The sequence below is a fragment of the Budorcas taxicolor genome, chromosome 22 (genome assembly GCF_023091745.1).
Source record: "Budorcas taxicolor isolate Tak-1 chromosome 22, Takin1.1, whole genome shotgun sequence".
In the NCBI taxonomy this organism is placed as follows: Eukaryota; Metazoa; Chordata; class Mammalia; order Artiodactyla; family Bovidae; genus Budorcas; species Budorcas taxicolor.
The window spans coordinates 46,966,491-46,986,778 of record NC_068931.1 but is presented as its reverse complement, the minus strand read 5'-3'; the positions used below and the strand labels follow the sequence as shown (position 1 = coordinate 46,986,778).

The 20,288-nt window shown below is 51.0% G+C and overlaps 1 protein-coding gene across 2 annotated transcripts in view; it reads left to right on the top strand.

Annotated features, from left to right (window-relative positions):
- ST8SIA5 (ST8 alpha-N-acetyl-neuraminide alpha-2,8-sialyltransferase 5) overlaps positions 1–12,748 on the top strand; it is a 67,327-nt gene extending 54,579 nt beyond the window's left edge. For both annotated transcript variants that reach the window (XM_052660430.1, XM_052660429.1), the window contains 4 exons: positions 4,359–4,503; positions 8,452–8,564; positions 9,250–9,342; positions 10,527–12,748. In XM_052660430.1, coding sequence (XP_052516390.1) covers positions 4,359–4,503; positions 8,452–8,564; positions 9,250–9,342; positions 10,527–10,995 — 820 coding nt within the window. In that variant the 3' untranslated portion in view covers positions 10,996–12,748. The remainder of the gene's footprint in view (positions 1–4,358; positions 4,504–8,451; positions 8,565–9,249; positions 9,343–10,526) is intronic.
- Positions 12,749–20,288: the final 7,540 nt, after the last annotated feature.

The window sequence follows — 20,288 nt, the reverse complement described above, 5'->3', positions numbered from 1 at the left end:
AGAAGCAGAAGATATTAAGAAGAGGTGGCAAGAATACACTGAAGAACTGTACAAAAAAGATCTTCACAACCCAGATAATCATGATGATGTGATCACTAATCTAGAGCCAGACATCTAGGAATGTGAAGTCAAGTGGGCCTTAGAAAGCATCACTATGAACAAAGCTAGTGGAGGTGATGGAATTCCAGTTGAGCTGTTTCAAATCCTGAAAAATGATGCTGTGAAAGTGCTGCACTCAATATGCCAGCAAGTTTGGAAAACTCAGCAGTGGCCACAAGACTGGAAAAGGTCAGTTTTCATTCCAATTCCAAAGAAAGGCAATGCAAAAGAATGCTCAAACTACCGCACAGTTGCACTCATCTCACATGCTAGAAAACTAATGCTCAAAGTTCTCCAAGCCAGGCTTCAGCAATACGTGAACCATGAACTCCCTGATGTTCAAGCTGGTTTTAGAAAAGGCAGAGGAACCAGAGATCAAATTGCCAACATCCGCTGGATCATGGAAAAAGCAAGAGAGTTCCAGAAAAACATCTATTTCTGCTTTATTGACTATGCCAAAGCCTTTGACTGTGTGGATCACAAGAAACTGTGGAAAATTCTGAAAGAGATGGGAATACCAGACCACCTGATCTGCCTCTTGAGAAATCTGTATGCAGGTCAGGAAGCAACAGTTCGAACTGGACATGGAACAACAGACTGGTTCCAAATAGGAAAAGGAGTACATCAAGGCTGTATATTGTCACCCTGCTTATTTAACTTCTATGCAGAGTACATCATGAGAAACACTGGACTGGAAGAAACACAAGCTGGAATCAAGATTGCCGGGAGAAATATCAATAACCTCCAATATGCAGATGACACCACCCTTATGGCAGAAAGTGAAGAGGAGCTAAAAAGCCTCTTGATGAAAGTGAAAGAGGAGAGTGAAAAAGTTGGCTTAAAGCTTAACATTCAGAAAACGAAGATCATGGCATCTGGTCCCATCACTTCATGGGAAATAGATGGGGAAACAGTAGAAACAGTGTCCGACTATTTTTTTGGGCTCCAAAATCACTGCAGATGGTGACTGCAGCCATGAAATTAAAAGACGCTTACTCCTTGGAAGAAAAGTTATGACCAACCTAGATAGTATATTCAAAAGCGGAGACATTACTTTGCTGACTAAGGTCCATCTAGTCAAGGCTATGGTTTTTCCTGTGGTCATGTATGGATGTGAGAGTTGGACTGTGAAGAAGGCTGAGCACTGAATAATTGATGCCTTTGAACTGTGGTGTTGGAGACTCTTGAGGGTCCCTTGGACTGCAAGGAGATCCAACCAGTCCATTCTGAAGGAGACCAACCCTGGGATTTCTTTGGAAGGAATGATGCTAAAGCTGAAGCTCCAGTACTTTGGACACCTCATGCGAAGAGTTGACTCATTGGAAAAGACTCTGATGCTGGGAGAGATTGGGGGCAGGAGGAGAAGGGGACGACCCAGGATGAGATGGCTGGATGGCGTCACTGACTCGATGGACGTGAGTCTGAGTGAACTCCGGGAGATGGTGATGGACAGGGAGGCCTGGCGTGCTGCGATTCATGGGGTCACGAAGAGTTGGACATGACTGAGTGACTGAACTGAACTGAACTGGTATGCTTTTAGTACAAGAAGACCTCATTGAATGGAATTGACAGGATCCTGGGAATGTGTGTATAAAGTGGATTTCAGCAACTCGGGTCGTAGTTTGAATGTGCTGAGGAGCCATCTGCATGAAGGAATCCTGCATAGGAAGCTGTGAAAAGCAAACAACATTGAGTGTTTTGTATTTTCTGTATAAGTCATTTCTTCCAGTTTGTTGCAGTTCTGGGCCAAGTCTAAAGGCGGCTTTAAGTGGCATGTTTTAGAAATGTGCTGCAGGTACCAGCAGCCCCTAACCAGAGGCCTCCCTGAGACTGCAGAAGCCCAGCTGAGGCTCAACAGTCGTTTGCAGAGACCCACAAATCATAGATGTAGAATGCAGGGAAAAGGTCCAAGATCTGTGTTGCCGATGCAGCCCCAATTTCACCTTAGAGTGAAGCCTTATTGTGGGTGGTGTGTGATGGGGAGGCCCAGGCACACCGAGGGCACACTGGTGAGCACTGGACGGGGTCAGTGAGGTCAGGAGATGCCAGAGGATGTTGTCCAGGCTGAGAGCGGTACAGAAACGTCATCAGTGGGAGTCACATATCTAAGGAAATAATGAAGCCACCGGGAGATGATGTGGCAAGAGAAAAACTGGGATACGCGTGGGAGCCTTTGGCAGGGACTAGCCAGCACTATTTGGGGGGAGGCTCTGAGAGCTGAGCCCCTTCTGGCGGTGGGGGCGTGGTTCCAGGTGTGGGAGAGAGAAATGACATCAGGTCTTGCCATGTTCTATAATAGGTAAAGCTTCGAGGTCAGTGGTCTTCCCCCTTTGCTCTCATTACAAGCTCACTGATGATGAGATTCTAAACTGAGGTATAGGAACCTGGTGCAGTGGGGTGGGGTGGGGGAATGTGCTGGAACACAGGCGTGAGCATTCCAGTTCTAGGAAAGGAATCCTGTAACAGAGGCCCTCCCCTCCCGTACTGCTTGCAAATGGACACACTTGCCTCCTGGTTTATGTATCAGTCACTTGTGAGCTTGGTTAATATGAGTCAGTCTCCCTCACTGGGATTCTCACCAGTGGGCTGACAAGATGGACCAGCCAGATGCTGCTTTGAAATGCTGACCGGTGGCTCCTGCCTCACCAGGCCTCTGGCCTTCTCTCTGGAAAGCCTCAGTCACAACCCTCCCCAGGAAAGACTACTCCCTATGGCCAGCAACCAACTGAGCTCCCCTGTGAAGTCTCTGCAAGAGATGGAGTCACAAAAAAGAATGTGTATACCCTTCTCGGGCTTTGGAAGCTTGGAGTCACAGGATTACAGAGGGTCAGAAGAGCCAGCCCTGCATCCTCCAGATGAGGAAACTGAGGCCCAGAGAGGGGAGCAGACCTACCGCGAGCCCCACAGCTGCTGAAGGCAGAGCAGAAACTAGAAGCCAGGCCTCTTGATGCCAGGCTGGCACCCAGGTTTCCATCCCAGACTTTCAGCATGAACTTTCCAGAAAGCTTGTCCTGACCTTTGGTTAGTAGTCAACATCCGGGCTCCATGGAGACGGTGTTCCATTCCACCCAGGGCCGCCAGGAGGCTGGGTATAACTGTGCCCAGAGCCAGTGTTGTGGCGGAAATGTGTCGTGGCCCACTGCTGCTGTTCCTTTGAGAAAGTGAACCCTCGTGCTCTCATAGCCCCAAAGTGAGATGGGGACAGTTGGCGTCCTTGGTCAAATCCAGCCCCTCTCTAGCCAGAGTGGGACTTGGGTCCCCAGAATAGGGGAGCAGGACGTGTCTAGGATCTGACCCCATCACCAAGCCTTGCAGGCACACTTGGGAGAATGCAGTGCCAGGCGGAACACCAGCTGCAGAGAAGAGAAAACCAGGCTTCTCCGGCCTGGCTGGCTCCCAAGCCTGCCTCATCAGCCCCACGCTCCCTCAGAGGCTATTTTCTAAGCCTGCTTGCTTGTGTGAGCTTTAACCCTTCTGTAGCTGATGTTTGGGTGTTTTTGTCAGTGAAAACCACAGGAATTTTTTTTTTTTAAATCATGAACCCCCAAAACCTTTTGAAAACCAGGTTCCACATTCTGTAAGAAGTCACCCAGTATCAACTCACCATCCAATTTCTGACCCCTCCCTATTCCTGAGACAGTTTCTAAGTCACTGAAATGGCTCATTTCTGTTGACTGTGTGTGTGTTGCTTTTTGACCATCAGGCAGGGTTAGCCTCGCCTAGAGTTAGTTATGGGGGCTAAGAACCAAGGAAGAGCTCCCATCCCTGGGTTTTCCCTTAGAGCTGGGTAAGGAAGTGTTTCTGGGAAGTAGTAGAAGCCTTGGCGGCTCTTGTGAAAGCTGACGTGGGAATGCTTCGCCCAGGGTTGGCAGGACCTGGTTGTTGATACCCATGTGTCTGACATTATGCAGAATCCTGACAGGCAGGGTCCTGGCCACCCAAGGACTTTCATTCAGGTGAAGAGGGAGTTGACAGAGGATAAAGCAAGTGGTACCCAGTCTGTGCTCTGGGACTTTGGAGGGCAGTGCGGCCAATGGGGACAGGGCAGCCGGGAGCTTACGGAGGGAGACCTGGCTGGACCTTGAATGGCTCGGGCATTGGGAGGGGTTCTGAAGACAGGGGACACACGAACAGGGGTGAGAAGGGGTGGGAGGGAAAGGATGGTGCTCCCTGTCCTCCCCGAAGGGCCTCCGTTCTGAGAGCCCTCTGTTCTCTGCCCCGTGTCACTGTTCTCTTCCTGTCCGTCTCCTGCCCGGCAGGTCCACTCTATCCAGGTGCTGCAACGCCCCCTCCTTCCTCTTCACCACCCAGAAGAACACGCCCCTGGGGACGAAGCTCAAGTACGAGGTGGATACTAGCGGCATCTACCACATCAACCAGGAGATCTTCCGCATGTTTCCCAAGGTGCTGCTTCGCGCAGGGTAGTCTGGGTGGGCATGGAGCTGACCCTGCGGGGCCTTCTGTGGCTGTGCCCGTGTGGCATGGCAATCACTCTGCTGTTCCCCTGTACCCAGTGGAACTTGGCTTGGCTGGCCATTCTCTTAGGCTCGTAGACTGTCCTCTGGGGTTCCTGGGTGTCCTGAGCACACTGAATGCCAAATAACACTGGCTCTTATTTGAATGACTTTAGGCAAGAGAGTGGTTGTAAAGTTTTGATTATTGTCTTGCTTGCAAAGAACATCCTGAAGCTATCTGGGTGGAAGATTAAGCATTTGCTTCCCACCCGAGGGAGGCACAAGAGCAAAAACATACATGCAAAGGTCGTGTGTGCAAGAAGTCACAACCATACAAAGCAAGGCACTGCCAGGTTGACCTCGTAGGGGCTGACCTTGTCTTGCCAGGCTTCACTCTCCCTGTCTGTAACACTGGAGTTTGGACTTGGTATAGTTTTGGCTTCTTAGAACAGAAAACCTAAAATATCAGACACTTAAACAGGAGAGACATTTATTATTATTTTTTCCTTTACATGCAAGAAGCCTGGAGGGAGGCTGTTCATTCAGGGCCTGTGCACTTCCCCTCCAGTCAGGGGGCCCACAGAATGAGGGGGCCAAGGGCTCACACCACAGAACCCAGGCATAGGCATTCACTTCCGGCCTGATCGTGGCTCCAGACTCTTGGAGGAGGGACTCTGTGCTGCATGTTCAGCTCTTCTGATGGTTACCTCCTGAAGGGGATGGTTCCATGCTTGTTTACAGGCACTTCCTGGAGCACTCTGGCCCAGGGCAGGGAGTAGTGGGTCCAGTTTGTAGACCTGCTGGCATGGCTGGGGGTTAGGGAGTGTGTTCAGGTCTTGCTGGATGAAATGTGAAGGACTGGGCTGCCCAGCTTCCAGGACAGCTAATGAAAGAAAGCCCGGGGTTCCCTGCATTCTTGCTGTGCACACCAGGGTGCACTGGTGTGACTGGGCCTGGGGGTGGATAGGGGAGTACTGGGGGAGGAGCTGGGGCTGGAGAGGTGTCAAACACACCCTCCCACTGCAGTGCTGGAGGATGATGGGATCCGAGTCGTCTTTATGAGGTGGGTCTTGCAAGGCTGGGAACATGAGGCTGGTGACAGCAGGTGAACTTGCAGGTAATGCCAGTGGGAGACACGCAGCTCGGTTATGACATATGGATCCAAGGAGGGCCATGGGGAAGGGCTGGAAGGGGAGCAGGGGTGGCCAAATGTGCAGGCCATATGGTCTCTGTCACAGCCACTCACCTTTATCGTTCTAGCATGAAGCAGCCAGAGACAGGCGTAACCAAAGGACTGTGGCTGGGTCCCAATGACACCTGATTCCTGTTAGACATTGAAATTTGAATTTTATACATTTTAGACATCATAAAATATTCCTTTGATTTTTTTTTCCCCATCCTTAAAAAGTATAAAATCCATTCCTAGCCTACTGGCTGTGTAGACATAGGTGGTAAGTCAGGTGTGGTCTGCAGGCTGTAATTTAGCACCCCCTGGATTAGAGCATGTGACGTAGAAGTATTAACTGAACTTCCCCTAAGGTGAGTATTTCTTTGAGTTAAAAAAATATGCAGCTTCTCAGGCTCCTACCCTGACCCTGAAGATTCTGATTCTGTGGTTCTGGGATGGAGCCAAGGATGTACACTTGCAGAAAGTTGCAGGTGGTTTCTGATTTTCAGAAGTGTGGGAAACACTGGCATAGAACACAGAACGCTTTTGGTCATTTCTCCAAAGATGGCTTCGTTTTATTCTCTTTCTGGGCAAAGTCAAACAGTGCAGTTTCCCGCACTGGCCGTGAGATGTCCTTGTTTCCTCTGTCCTAGTCCTGGGAGCCTGTCCCTCCAGGGAAAATGTGCCAAGAAGGACAGTCTCCCATAGACAGGTACAGTGCCTCCTTTAGAGTTAGCTTAACTCCTGGTGATCTCATTGTATTTTCAATCACACTGAAAATCGTGGGATCTTCCATGATGCCTGTCTGGCAGCTGTCTCAGTGGAGGCCCCAGGTGCTGACCGGGGCTGTTCTCACGCAGGGCTGGCCAGCTGGGGTGAGCTAGGAGGAAAGCCACCCAGCAGTCTCTGGTGTCCGGGCCATCCCATAATAAGCACCTGATGCCCTCACCCTTGGGCCAGGTACTGGGTGAGCTTTTCATCCACACCAGTGGCTGTCTTTGTGTGGGGCAGGGAGATGGGGACATTTGCCAATGTCTGGAGATGCTTTTGGCTTCCCTAGTAGCTCAGCTGGTAAAGAATCTGCCTGCAACGTAGGAGATCCCGGTTTGATTCCTGGGTTGAGAAGATCCGCTGGAGAAGGGATAGGCTACCCACTCCAGTATTCTTGGGCTTCCCTGGTTGCTCAGCTGGTAAAGAATCCGCCTGCCATGGGGGAGACCTGGGTTCAATCAGATTCTTTTGGTCATCCTGACTGGGGTGTAAGAGGCCAGAGATACTGCTAGGCTTCCTGCGGTGTGCAGTCAGCCCCCACAGCAAGGAATGAAAGTGAATGTGAAAGTCGCTCACTCTGGTCCAAAATATCAGTACTGCCGAGCTGAGCAATTCTGCTTTACGTCATCTCACTGAATTGCAGGAAATGTACATCAGTATCTGGATTTTTTAAATTACAAAATTTAATTTGTAACAAATTTTACAAAAATTACAAAACCAAGTCACTGAGAGTTCAAAAAAACTTGCCCATGGTTCCCCCAACTCACTGTGGTGCAAAACCAGGATTGAGTTGGGTCCCTTAACTGGGGTGCCCAATCCCAGTTTGCCCCAGCCATTCCCAGTTTGACTGAGTCTAAGTCCTGCATTCCAAGCAAAGTGCCCCAGTCCTGGGCCAGCTAGGATGCCTGGTCACCCCTTGACTCCAGGTCTACACTCCTTCCCTGAGCCTGCCTGGTTCCACCTGCCTCGGGTTGCCTCGAGACCTAGACTGGGGACATGGCAGAACTAGGTGTTTTAATCAGGCTAGTATTTGCTTTTTCCTGCCTATTTGCCTGTGGTCCCCTGGAAGGCAGGCCCAGGGAGCCTCTGTGGGCAGCTAGTGCCCAAACACAGGCAGCCCTGCCAGCTGAGGTGTGATGAGGTCAGAGTGCTATGAGATGCTCCCTCCCAGTGCCTCCACGGGTGCATCATCACCAGGGTAAGTCCTGGGTTCCCCTGTGCTCAACACGCTTTCTCTGCAGAGATCCCAGGGTCGCTGGCTGTCACTGAAGTGGCTTTGCTTGCTCACCTCCAGTCTCTTGTCCCTGCTGCTGCCAAGTCCTGGCATCCATGCTGGCCTATGTGACTTCTTTGTCCTAGTTCTGTGCCCTCCCCACGGAGCTGAAAGGCTTCAGGGCCAGATTTAGGGCCCTGGTCCCTGGTGTCCTGCCCCCAGCTCTGCTGCTGTCATCCCCCAGAAAGTCTGCATTAAGCACTGGCAAGAATACTGGAGTCGGTTGCCATGTCCTTTTCCAGGGGATCTTCCTGATCCAGGGATCAAACCTGGGTCTTCTGCACTGCAGGCAGATTCTTTACCATCTGAGCCACCAGGGAAGCATAAAATATGTGGACTAGAAGTCAAGGAAGCTGAGTTTCCAGACACCAGGGAAAACAAAGGCAAACAGGGTAGGCACAACTGTATGCTCTTCTTATTCGAAACTGGGGGCTTCCAGGGCTTATTGGAAAAGATTGTGGAGACCTAGCTTCCCATTCCAGCTCATTTGTAATTGCGCGTGGAACTCAGACGAGGCTTTTAATCTCTTTTCATCTGCAAAGTGGAACAGCCACTTCTCTCCCATGTTCCCTACAAAGCTGTCTCGTGGGGCCATGGGTGTGGAGGTGGATGTGGGTACAGAGGGGAGGGCACCAGTGAAGGTGGGGGTGGCGCCACCTCTGACAGCTCTGCCCCTGTCTCCCCAGGACATGCCCTACTACCGGTCCCAGTTTAAGAAGTGTGCGGTGGTGGGCAACGGGGGCATCCTAAAGAACAGCCGCTGCGGGAGGGAGATCAACAGTGCTGACTTTGTCTTCCGGTAGGAATCACCTTGGGTCTGCACCTGCCACTTCTACCCCCACACCCCTCCTTCTCCATGCCCACCCCTTCTGGTGCCCCACCCTGTAATGCTGCCCTTTTAATCCCCACTTCCCACCCCTGCAAATCCTCATGCTCTGGGATGTCCCTTCCCCCTTCAGATCCGTCCTGTGCAAGGGGTCAAACCTGTCAGGTCCTCAGTCTCCACATCTGTAAAGTGGGAGCAAATGACATACCAGATATGAAGACACTGAGGACTCACAGGGGCATGGAGAGCTGTTAATGAGGTCATCTGGGCAGCTACCTCTCTGGTTGGGTTCCCCTCTTCAAAGGTAGCCTTGTGGCTGACACCTGTATGAGCTTCACTGTGGCCTTACCTAAGTTAGACACCCGTCCATGTATTTCTTCTTCCTCATGTAAAACCCCCTCTTATCTCTTTGGGGATTCTAGCTTACCTCTTTAAGTAGAAGACAGGTTGAAAATAAGAGTTAGGCCACTCAGGGTTGGTGAGGGAAGGGGTTGGACTTGCCCTTCTATGCCCAGGCCACGAAGATTCCACCCAGCTGGTTTCCTCTCTGTTCCTCTGCCCAGATGATCACCATCCCTTTCCTCCCCACGCCCCTGCTCCCCAGCTCCCTCTAGAACGACTGACTACATGCAGTTGGACCACTTTTTCTCTTCTGCAGGTGCAACCTACCCCCCATCTCAGAGAAGTACACCATGGATGTAGGGGTGAAGACAGACGTGGTCACCGTGAACCCCAGCATCATCACAGAGAGGTCAGTAGTCCTCTTTCTAGACCGGTCCTGTCCAATATGGTAGCTACTCATCATGCATGGCCACTGGGCACCATCCAGATTGAGGTGTGCCATCTCTAAGTGCAAAACACACCCTTGCTCTAAAAGATTTACTATGAAAAGAGGGTGAATCACACCTCATTACACTTTTATATTGATTACATATTAAAATGATAGTATGGGGGTATATCAGGTTAAATAAGATCTATTGTAAAAATTAACTTCACCTAATCCTTTCTACTTATCTAAATGTGCTTCCTAGAACATTTAAAATTACATTTGTGGCCTGCCTGATGTTTCTCTCAGACAGCGCTGATCTAGACAATCTTCCCCTAGAGATGAACCAGAGGGCTTTCCAGGGCATCAAGGGGGCAGGCAGCTCCCTACAGGGAGTGTCCATGTGATACTGGGGAGAAACCTCAGGCAAAGACCTCAAGGCAGCACCTCCGGGTTCCCTCCTGGGGTCTGTCTGGGAAGCCTGGGGGAGGGGTTAAGGTGTTAAAACTTCAAAGAGGGCACAGTCACACCTCCAGGTCAGGAGAAGGGGAAGAGGAGGGGGAGGTGTTAAATGGGGACAGATGCCCACAACCTTTACAGAGTCAGCATTCAGAGAAGGGTGAGATGAGTCAGCTGGGAGGAGGGCTGTTTAATGTAGAGAGAAGGTTAGGGAGGGGCTGTGGGGAAGGAAGGGCTCCGGGGGCCAGCGGCTGGCTTGGTGTCCATCCCCGGGGACCTTGGTGAAGGCAGGCCAGGGGGGTGGCCCGAGGGGGGCTCTAGGGAAGGCCTCCCTCCCCCACTTCCCCTCTGAGCCCACCCGGGCACTCTCATCCGTGTGAGTTAAGGATTACCCTCCCCCCTGCAACCGCACCTCTGCCTCCCTCCCACCCCCGCCCGCAACGCCCCCCCCCCCCCCCCCAGTCACACACCAGGTACGTGTCCCTTTGGGTCCAGACTGGCCTCTCCTGCACCCACTTAGAAAACTAGAACTGTGCTGGAGAAAGGCGGACATTCATCTGCTGAGTGGCTGAGATCAAGGGAGGCGAGGGAGTGGGGGGTGGCCTTGAGAGACCGCCCCCCCACCCCAGTCCTTTGCGAAGAGCCCTGGGTCAAGGGTGGGCCAGCGAGGGCCCGGGGCCCCGTCTCACCCTGCGCGCGCGCCCCGCCAGGTTCCACAAGCTGGAGAAGTGGCGGCGGCCCTTCTACCGCGTGCTGCAGCTGTACGAGAACGCGTCGGTGCTGCTGCCCGCCTTCTACAACACGCGCAACACCGACGTGTCCATCCGCGTCAAGTACGTGCTGGACGACTTCGAGTCACCGCAGGCCGTGTACTACTTCCACCCGCAGTACCTGGTCAACGTGTCGCGCTACTGGCTCAGCCTCGGGGTGCGCGCCAAGCGCATCAGCACCGGCCTCATCCTGGCCACGGCGGCGCTCGAGCTGTGCGAGGAGGTGCACCTGTTCGGCTTCTGGGCCTTCCCCATGAACCCCTCGGGCTTGTACATCACCCACCACTACTATGACAACGTCAAGCCCCGGCCCGGCTTCCACGCCATGCCCTCGGAGATCTTCAACTTCCTGCACCTGCATAGCCGCGGCATCCTGCGCGTGCACACGGGCACCTGCAGCTGCTGCTGAGGGCGGCGCGGGCCTTCTGCCGGGTCCCCCAGCACAAGGGGACTCCCGGCACACGGAGCACCCCCGGCACACGGAGCCACGGTCTTCCTCGCCGGTCGGCAGGGCGGGGTGAAAGCCTGGCACTGAGGCTGGCACTCTCCTGGATGCTCAGCTTCAGACTTGGGTCCTGTGGGCTCTGGGAGGCAGGGATGCGGCAGGGCAGAGACAGCTCCGTGCGTACCGCCCCACCTGCCCCCCTCCCCGCCACACCTCAAGATGGGGGCCCTGGGGGTCGCAAGGGAATCAAGCACATTTCCACCCAGTGTTAGCATCCAAAAGAGCACAAACCGTATGGCCTCTTTGCAGCTAAAGGAAGTCCCTACTGGGAACAGAAAAAAGGGAGACAGACAGAACATGTGAGCACAGTTTAGATGTAACTCAGACTTCCGGGTTCCTGACTCTTACTCCGAGGCCTCAGCCATGAAATGTGGTCTAGAATCTCAGAGCTAAAAGGCCAACCAAGTGGCCAGACCCTCCTGTGAGGACAGTGGCTCAGAGAGGTCCAGGGATTATTAACCGAGTTTCCACCAACCGAGTAAGTGGCACTGTGAGATCTGATGCAAGGGCTGTGGGTTAGGATCTTCACTCAGACACTGTCAACCAAGGAGAGCCACCCCCTTCAAACACATCCTCAGACACACACGTCTTGGTGCCTCCAGGTTCAATCCTGTGTTTGACCTTTTGATGAGAAGGAAATAAACCAGACCAGCCATTTGCACTAAGGTTTTCAAGCCAACGTTATCGACTCAGTAAGTGCTTAGCGACTTGCTTCCTCTTCTGTCTCCCTATTTTCAGCTCTGTTTTAACTGGGAGTTATTTATAAGACCCATCCCTCTGTGTGTTCCTGAATTGGAACCGTAAGGCTCGGACTGGAAAGCGCTGACATGTGACTGGTGAGCTTAGCGCGGAAGTGAGTCGTGGCCTCTGACACCAGCATCACTGAGGTCCTACTGTGAAGGCGGGGTTTCCTGCAGCACGCAGCCTGCTGGCCTTCACATGCGTGGATCCACAGGGCCTGTGCTTTAGGAAGTCAGCTGTGCCTAGGCTGAAAGGGCTTCACGTATCATTTCACATCGTTTTCCTCCCCTCTGAGGTATTCCCACCATGAATGCAGCTGTGCCTAATACACACTGTTGGTGAATTGCCTTAGAATTTAGTTTTGTGGAACTGTAGAAGGCTAGTGCTGGAGGATTTTCAGCCTGCCCCTCCTTTCCTCCCTTCCTGCTCTCTCCCCTCCTTCACCTAAACATTTCCAGAAGCCTGTTCTGCTTTGGTTTGGGGAGAGGCTTGGGAAGACATGATGACAAATAAAGACAGGATCTCTGTCTTCCAGGAGTGGAGGGCAGACCAGAGATAAATTCCGACTCCACATGCTGGGTGTAATGAGAAGGAGAAGGGATGGTGAGAGCTCAGCACACAGGGAACAGGACCTTTCATCTGATCACCTCATTTTACAGGCAGAGCAATAGGCCCAGCTGGCACACAGACCCTGTCCCGGGTCCCCAGGCTCCCCATTAAGGCCAGAACCCCTTCCTCTTGCTTGGGTTTCATGTTGGTGGGGCCATTGTGGAACGAGTGCTCCGTGCACAACACTGTTCTAGGTGCTGGCCTTGATTCTGAGCTCTGGTCTTCACTGGGGAAACCTCGGGCTGTTCTGAGCCTATCTGCTTGTCTGCAGTGCAAGGAAGTAGCCAGTGGGCCAGAGCAGGCCCAGGACGTGGTGAACCAGGGAACACCCCCCAGGACAGTGGATGATTTCCTTTCTTGGGCTCTGCCTGTTTCTCCAAGGAAGGAACATCTGAGATAGATTCCAGTTAACTGAGGTTTCCAGCCAGTTGTTTGTGGTTAATTGGGCCCCATTCTTGAAACTACAGAATGTTAGACCTGGAAGACTCTTAAAGAACATTTTGTCCTACTTAAGGAAGGTGAGGTGACCTCCCTGAAGAACAGGGAGGTGACCTGGCTCAAATCGTGCCAGGGGCTCTACTGAGTGCATGCTGTGGACAGAACCTTGGTGAGTCAGACACCAGGGTTCTCATAGCCAAGGGTGTCTGCCCCAACCAGGGCCCTTGTAGGAGCTGGGGATGGAGCATCACAACCCATCCCATGTAGGAGCTGGACTCCTTGCTTTGGGTCCTATTGAAGTCTGAGGGCCTTAGGGCAGTCCCTTCTCCTTTCCTAGGTCTCCATCTCCTACAACCAGAGGCTTAGAAAATATCCCTAGGTCTCTGTAATCTTTAATTTTATTAAGTTTTTGGAAGTATTCATGATGTATGGATCTAAGCCATAGGTAATATTTATTGCTATAATAGCTAAGATTTCCTGCACGCTCATTCTGTATCAAGCCCTGCACCGGGCGCTTTCTTTGCATTATCTCCTGTGATCACAGGACCCCTTTGGGTAAGCAGGCTCCAATGGGGAGACAGAGTCATTTGGTGTCTTGCCAATGGCCAGACACCCAATAGAGGAAATTGCACTCCAGGTCTTGTAGAAACCCAAAGCCTGTGCTCCAAACCTCTGTCCTTGCCACTTCCTAGCCAGTGCCCCCAGGGCTGGCACAAGAGGGAATGCTTGTTCCAGAAGGACCGAGAGGCCGCTGCAGGGTGGTGCTGGGCCCTGCTCTAGGGACAGTGCTCGGAGACTGGCATGGGTTCAGAAGGGAGTGTGCTTGTAGGTGCTTCTTCACCCTGAATCACCCCAGCCCTGACCACACCACAGATGCGCCCACAGTGCAGTGAGGGGAGCTGAGGCCACATTTTGCAGAAGGGGTACTCATTAAATGATGGCGTGTTGGAGGACTTGCCCAAGGCCATATGACCGGATAGTGACTCAGCTGGGACTCAGTCTCCTGACTTCCACGCTACACTTTTCTCCTGCAGCCAGTGTTTGTAGGAAAAGCACATTTTCAAAGGCTCAGAAGACCTGGGCACTGGCTCAGGAAGCCACCCTACCCGCATGTTCCTTGAAGCTCCACCCCCATCCCACCATGCAGTGCGGACAGCTAGTTATATATAATACCCTTATGTAAGGAAGATCGATTCCCCAAACAAAACAACCATCGTGTCTTCCTTTGTGCTAAGCCCACTGCTTCAGGCTTCCCTGGGGGCTTGGACAGTAAAGAATCTGCCTCCAATGCAGGAAACCCAAGTTTGATCCCTGGGTTGGGAAGCTCCCCTAGAGAAGGAAATAGCAACCCACTCCAGTATTCTTGCCTGGAGAATCCCATGGACAGAGGAGCCTGGAGGGCTATAGTCCGTGGGGTTGCAAAGAGTTGGACACGACTGAGTGACTAACACTTTCACTTTCACCAGGTTGAAAGGCAGTGAAAATAAGCAAACGACTCTGTGCTTAACCAAGCAAAAAGGAAGGTGGCTCAAGGTCAGATGCAGCCTCTGAGACCATTTTTGAAATGCTGCCATGGCAGCTCTGCCCACTAATCGCCTGGTGCCGCAGACAGTCCATCACCCTCAATTCTGCTGAGTGTAGGGAGGAGGCAAGGGCACAGCTACCTGACAGCTGAGGGACGACACAGAGCTGGCTTCAGTCAGGTATTCAGCAAATCGTTACTGAGCACTCATTTTGTGGGGGCATTTGGCTAGGGGCCTTTGAGCTAGTGATGAGTAGAGTATTAGCCCCAGCCCTCCCAGAGCTTATGGTCTGCTGGGCATGTCCAGATGCTGAACTGAGTCCCCCAGGCATGTGTAGGGGCTGAGCTGAGTACTGGCAAATCTGGGCTCAGGGACAAGTATTGCAAGAGGAGCACCAGGCCATGCAGGCATCGGTCCTGAATCTTGAAGGCTGGCAGAGTGCTTGTAATTGCTAAAGCGGTAGACCCATGTCAGGCTTCATTCCTCAGCATCCATGTGACAGGGGTGAGTGGCTTCACTGGTCTTTTGAGTCTTCTCTTCCTTTTTTTTTTTTTTGATAAGAAACCACTTTACCCTGACTTTCCTCCTGCCTCTCTGCTCTTTCTCAGGCTCCTTTGTTGACCCATCTTTTGTGAAGCTTCCTCAGAGTTATCTTCTCTTATTAGGAGTGTTCCTTCAGAAACTGCATCTGTTCACAGCCTCAAACCTCTCCTGTCCTTGCATCTTACACCCCTTACCTGGAGGCCAGTGCTCCTTCGGAGCCTCAGAAACACCCTCACTGTGGCTGTCTGAATGCCTGTAGCTGCTCAACATCTCAGCTGGTATAGTTAAAACCTGTTCAATGTGCCCTCAGCTGGCACAGTTAAAAGGACAATCTGGATTCAAAGTCACATCCCCCCCACTTACTGGTGACTTCGGGGGAGCTGCCAATGTCCTCTGGAAGCTCTGTTCATCATCTGAGGTTTAGGCCAGGATACCAGCTGTGGAATAGGGTTGCACGATGCCTAGCACAGTGCCGACACAAACCAGACACCCAGAGAACAGGTTCCTTCTTCCTCCTTTCTTCCCCCGCTGAATGGCTCTGCCTCATCACTGGCCCCTCAGTCCCAAACCTGGGTCTCTTTTGGTTTTCCTTCCTCCTTCGCTTTCTGTTTGTTCACCAGATTGTATTAATTCCAACTCATAAACATCCCTTGAATTCATTCCCTCCATACATTCCTTCTGCCACTGCCCCAACTCAGGCCCTCTGACTGATCATTCTGCTTCTAGAGAATTACCTTCTGGAAACACCTTTGGTGGAGCCCATTGCCTGCTTATATCGTATAGTCCAGATTCCTTTACCCAGACATGCAGGGGTTGTCCCAAGCTGGCTCCCTCACCTTCCCAGAGACCCTCCTGCCCCCATCATCCCACCAGGACTCCTCCAGGTGCTGTAGCTTTGCACAAGCTGTTGGCAGTGCCTGAAATGGCCCTTACCTCCTCGCTCCTTCCCTTTACCCCACCACTTGTGCAGGTAATGTCAGGTGAGGGTCCCCACCTCTTCCCCTCTGTGAACCTAGGCTGAGCACTCTCTGTGCTTCTGCAGGAACCATCACTGACTCCTGTTGGGACATCCTCACAGCACACCACCATGGGTGTGCCTATGTCCTTGGCTGAGGGCTGTCCTTTCCCTAGGAGAAGGCAGTGTGTCTGGTTCTTCTTGGTGTCCCCAGCACTGGCAGAGCCACCTGTTAACTATAGCAGTGGGGTCTCTGATCAGCCAGTGAGTTCCAGTGGTTCAGGAGATCCCACTAATAAACTGAGTAACATGTAATTGTCAGCTTAAGAGAGTCCTCCCTTGATGATGATTATTTGTTTTGCCTGGCACCTTGCATGTGAGAAGCACTGTGCTGTACAGACGCCCCCACCTGCTTCTGGGGAGCTTGGGGTGTAGGTCCCTGCTGTGGTTGCTTGCTGGCTCCATCACCTGGTCTCTGCTGCCTTCTCTTTGCCTCCTTCCATTGTAATCTTGCATTAAATCCCTGGGTCGGGAAGATCCCCTGGAGAAGGGAATGGCAACCCACTCAAGTATTTTTACCTTGAGAGTTTTGTGGACAGAGGAGCCTGGTGGGCTACAGTTCATGGGGTCTCAAAGAGTCGGACACGACTGAGCAACTAACACACTATTATAATCTTCTTCCTCATCTGCTTCTTGCCTATTCACCAACTCTCTCTAGTTTAAGCAAAACGTGGAAAGATTTTCTTTTTCCCTTCCCTCCTTCAAAACCATAGAGATTTGTCAGAATCTTAAATCGCTATGTTGAGGTACAGACCGGGTAGCAGTATACAAAGGAGTAATCAATAATGTCTCAAGAACGAGTGGAAAGTGCTGTGTTTATTGGCTGGGAAGCAAATGAGCTGAGCTTTGCAAAATGTCTGCTTCAGATGCCCAGTGGAAGGTCCAGATGCCCAGTGGAAGGTCAGGAGCTTGGGGGTCTCTCTGTGGGAGGGGGCTGGTGCAGCCCTGAGTTCAGCACACACCCTGGCCTCTCTCCCAGCAACCCGGGCACCCTTCTAAGGAGGAGGCTGACTGTGGCTTATGACCGGATGAGGCCAGGCTTGGGGTGTGCCGATGCTCATGGTATGCCTGTTCTCTTGTTCTTTAGAGGGCTGGTCAAGCCAGGCCAGTCTAAGGAGGTTGATTACATCCTACAAGGCACTGTGATAAAGTGACATGTTCTTCAAGGCATAGACTGTAAATCACTTGTGTCAGAATCCCCTAAGTGCTTGTTAAACCCCCTGCCTCCAGACTCAGAACCTGGGGGAGAGGGGTGATGAGGAGCAACCAGCATTGTGACTCCGAGACCAGCCGGGCTCTCCAGGTCGTCTTGGAGCCTGTATCTGCTGGAGAACTGGGCTCTGCACTGTGGGTCAGTGGCTACTGCCAGGTGAGTGATGGTGAAGCCTTCAGGCTGAAGTCTTAAGTGATAAAAGCGATAAAAGAGCAAAAACAAGCATCTGACACACAACTAAACTTTGGTGTGTTTTAGAAATATGAATATAAAATATAATCCACTATTAAATTCACAACAGAAATTGACTGCTTAGCAATCTCTTACATTTATGAAATCTGTTTTGGCCTAGACATTATCAGTGATTTTTCTATTTTTCAATTGTGGGTAAAATATACATAAGATTTACCATCTTAGCCATTTTAAGTGTACAGTTCAGTAGTGTTAAGTTGTGTAACCAATCTCCAGACTGTTTTTTTGTTGTAGTTATTGTAAAACTGAAACTGTATACCCATTAAAGAACAACTCCTCACTTCCCCCTCCCCCAGCTCCTGGCAGCCATCATCCTTTCTGTCTCTCTGGATTTGACTACTCTAGGTCCCTCACATAAATGGAATCATAGCGTGTCTGACTTTTGGGTGACTGGCTTATTTCATATAAAAGAATCTCTTAGGTATGATCTGTTCTCAAATGACTTGAACTGTTTTCAGTGTCCCTATGATAGGATTCTGATTTTAATTTTTGCCTGGAACAGTTGTCCTGGGCCCTTGGTTGTTCCCTGGCTTCTGACAACCTTAGCACCTTTTGCTGAGGGTCAGAGCAGACCCTGTCTCGCTCTGCTAGCTTGACTCAGCTGTCCTGGCCAGCCAGTGTCCTGAGAGGCAATAGCTCTGCTCAGCTTCTACAAGTCTATAGATATTTCTCCTGCACGGTCTCTTCTGAGAACCTGCTTTTCTTTTTTTAACGAGAGAGGGAGAGGGAGAGAGACATACATACATTACCATGACTTAGCTCTTGGTATAAAAGCCAGAAATCAGTGACTGTCTCTCTTTTCAGTAGGGGGATGGTTTCCTTGGCAACTAAGTAACTCATGTCCTTCAACTAAATGACTTGTTCAACTTTAGGGTAAAAGTGTTATTTTCTCTAGAATCGTGGTCTTTAACCTTGTGTACACAGTGAAGTCACCCAGGGGTCTTTATAAAGCAACCCATGCCAGATCCTCATTTTTCCAGAGAATCTGATTCACTTGGCCTGGGGACAGGGCCCCATATTCTTATTTTTAAAAATCTCTTAAGTGAATCTACTGCACAGAGGCCGAGGGTCTCTGTTTTGGCGGCGCATCGGGGTCATCTGGAGAACTTTTAAGAGCTACTTGTGCCTGGACTTTGCCCCCGGAAGTTCTGATCCAGTTGGTCTGAGGTGTGACCTGAGGGCTTTTCTGATTCTCCAGATGACCCTACTATGCAGCCAAGACTGAGAACCACTGTTCTGGTCCGGCATCTCCCAAACTTAAACCTGTGTCAGAATCACTCGAAGAGCTCACAAGTTCCTGGGCCTCTCCCCAGAGTCTGATTTGGTGAGCATGGCAGGGAGCTTCCTTGCCGCTTCCTAAGTGATGCTGAGGCTGGTCCTGGGAACCACACTTTGAGGAGCACTGATCTTGTAACTGGCTCAGCCCTACTCTGCTGGCATTTGTTTCCTGATTAGTGGTTGGGAGCCTTGATTCAGGCTTGAGACTTCTTAAAGATATCAAGCAGCTCTTTTTCTGAACATTTTCAACCTTTAAATAGACATTATGAAATCTTTTTAAAGCAAAATTAACTAGATTTCCTCTCCCAGAGTTAGGAGGCTCGGCGTGTGCTTGAATTAAGATTCATCTGTTCCTGGAGTAGGGATGCATTTGGGGATTAGCACTAAGAGGCTGGCGTCTCTGGAGTTGGTGACCAGCCTGTGTCTGGGTGAGGGTCTCCCTGTGATGAGTGCTGGGATAAGATCAGGGCATCACAGTGCTCTCTTGAACACAAAGCCGGGGCTGGCGCTCTGCCCACCACGCCCGTGGAAAACAAACAAGGTGGGGATGAGGCAGCATCCCACAGACATGGGCTGATGTGACCCAGGGTTCACACCTGCCTTATGCTCCTCCTTCCTCTCCCACCTTCTGTTAGAAAAGGCTCAAGTTGAAACCAGTGAGCTAGTGCCGAGATCCTGCCTCATTCTCTTCTGACTCCAACTAGAGGCCAGTCCCTTGGCCCTTCCTCTTGAGAATATCCACAGTCACGTGGCCCTGGAGAGCCCTTTATCACTGTGGCAGCTCACAATTTCACATTCAGCTGCAAAATGTATGAGAAACCTTGAACATCTTAAAGATTTGTTAAAGGAGGAAATAATTGCTCTTTTTTTTTTTTTTTTGAAACAAGGTCAAAGCACACCTAACTTCCCAGGGCCACTTACCCAGCAAGTTTACTCAGCCTCAGGCAGGTGGGGACTCTGGTGAAGGAGAATTAATTTTGAGCCCCCGTAGTAGATGCTATAAAGCTCTGTATCAAAGACCAAACATCTCGCTAACAGCAAATCCCTCACGGCATTGCATTCATGGAATTTAATTTTAAATTCAATTCCAGTGAACTTGATTCTGGTTTCTAATAATAAAGCAAATTAAGAGAATGACAACAGGTGCTAGATTTAGCAAGAAGCGGCAGCTAATAGACTAACATAATGGCATTAAAAAGACCAAAGCTATACATCTCAGAAAATACCAAGTGATCTGATGCTATTTAGTGCAGGGGCCAATATGTAGTAACAACCCCAAGGCCCACAAATAACCCCTCACAGCGGCCCATCCTGTGGTGTCCACAGCCATGCAGAGATACGAAAATGCTCAAAGAACGTTCAGTAGACTGTGTTTAAACAGGCAGAGAAGCGCTTTATCCACTTGCAATTATTTTCATCCCCAAGCACTTGAAACACATTTATCGAAATCTTGGTGCTTAAAGGATTAGCCCTCAGTTATCTTGAAGTTCAGGTTGGTGAAGTTCAAGTTCATTATCCAATCACACAAGATTCATGAGCTGGGTAAACTCACTCTTTGAGACTTAGTTTCTCTCTGACATTTGCT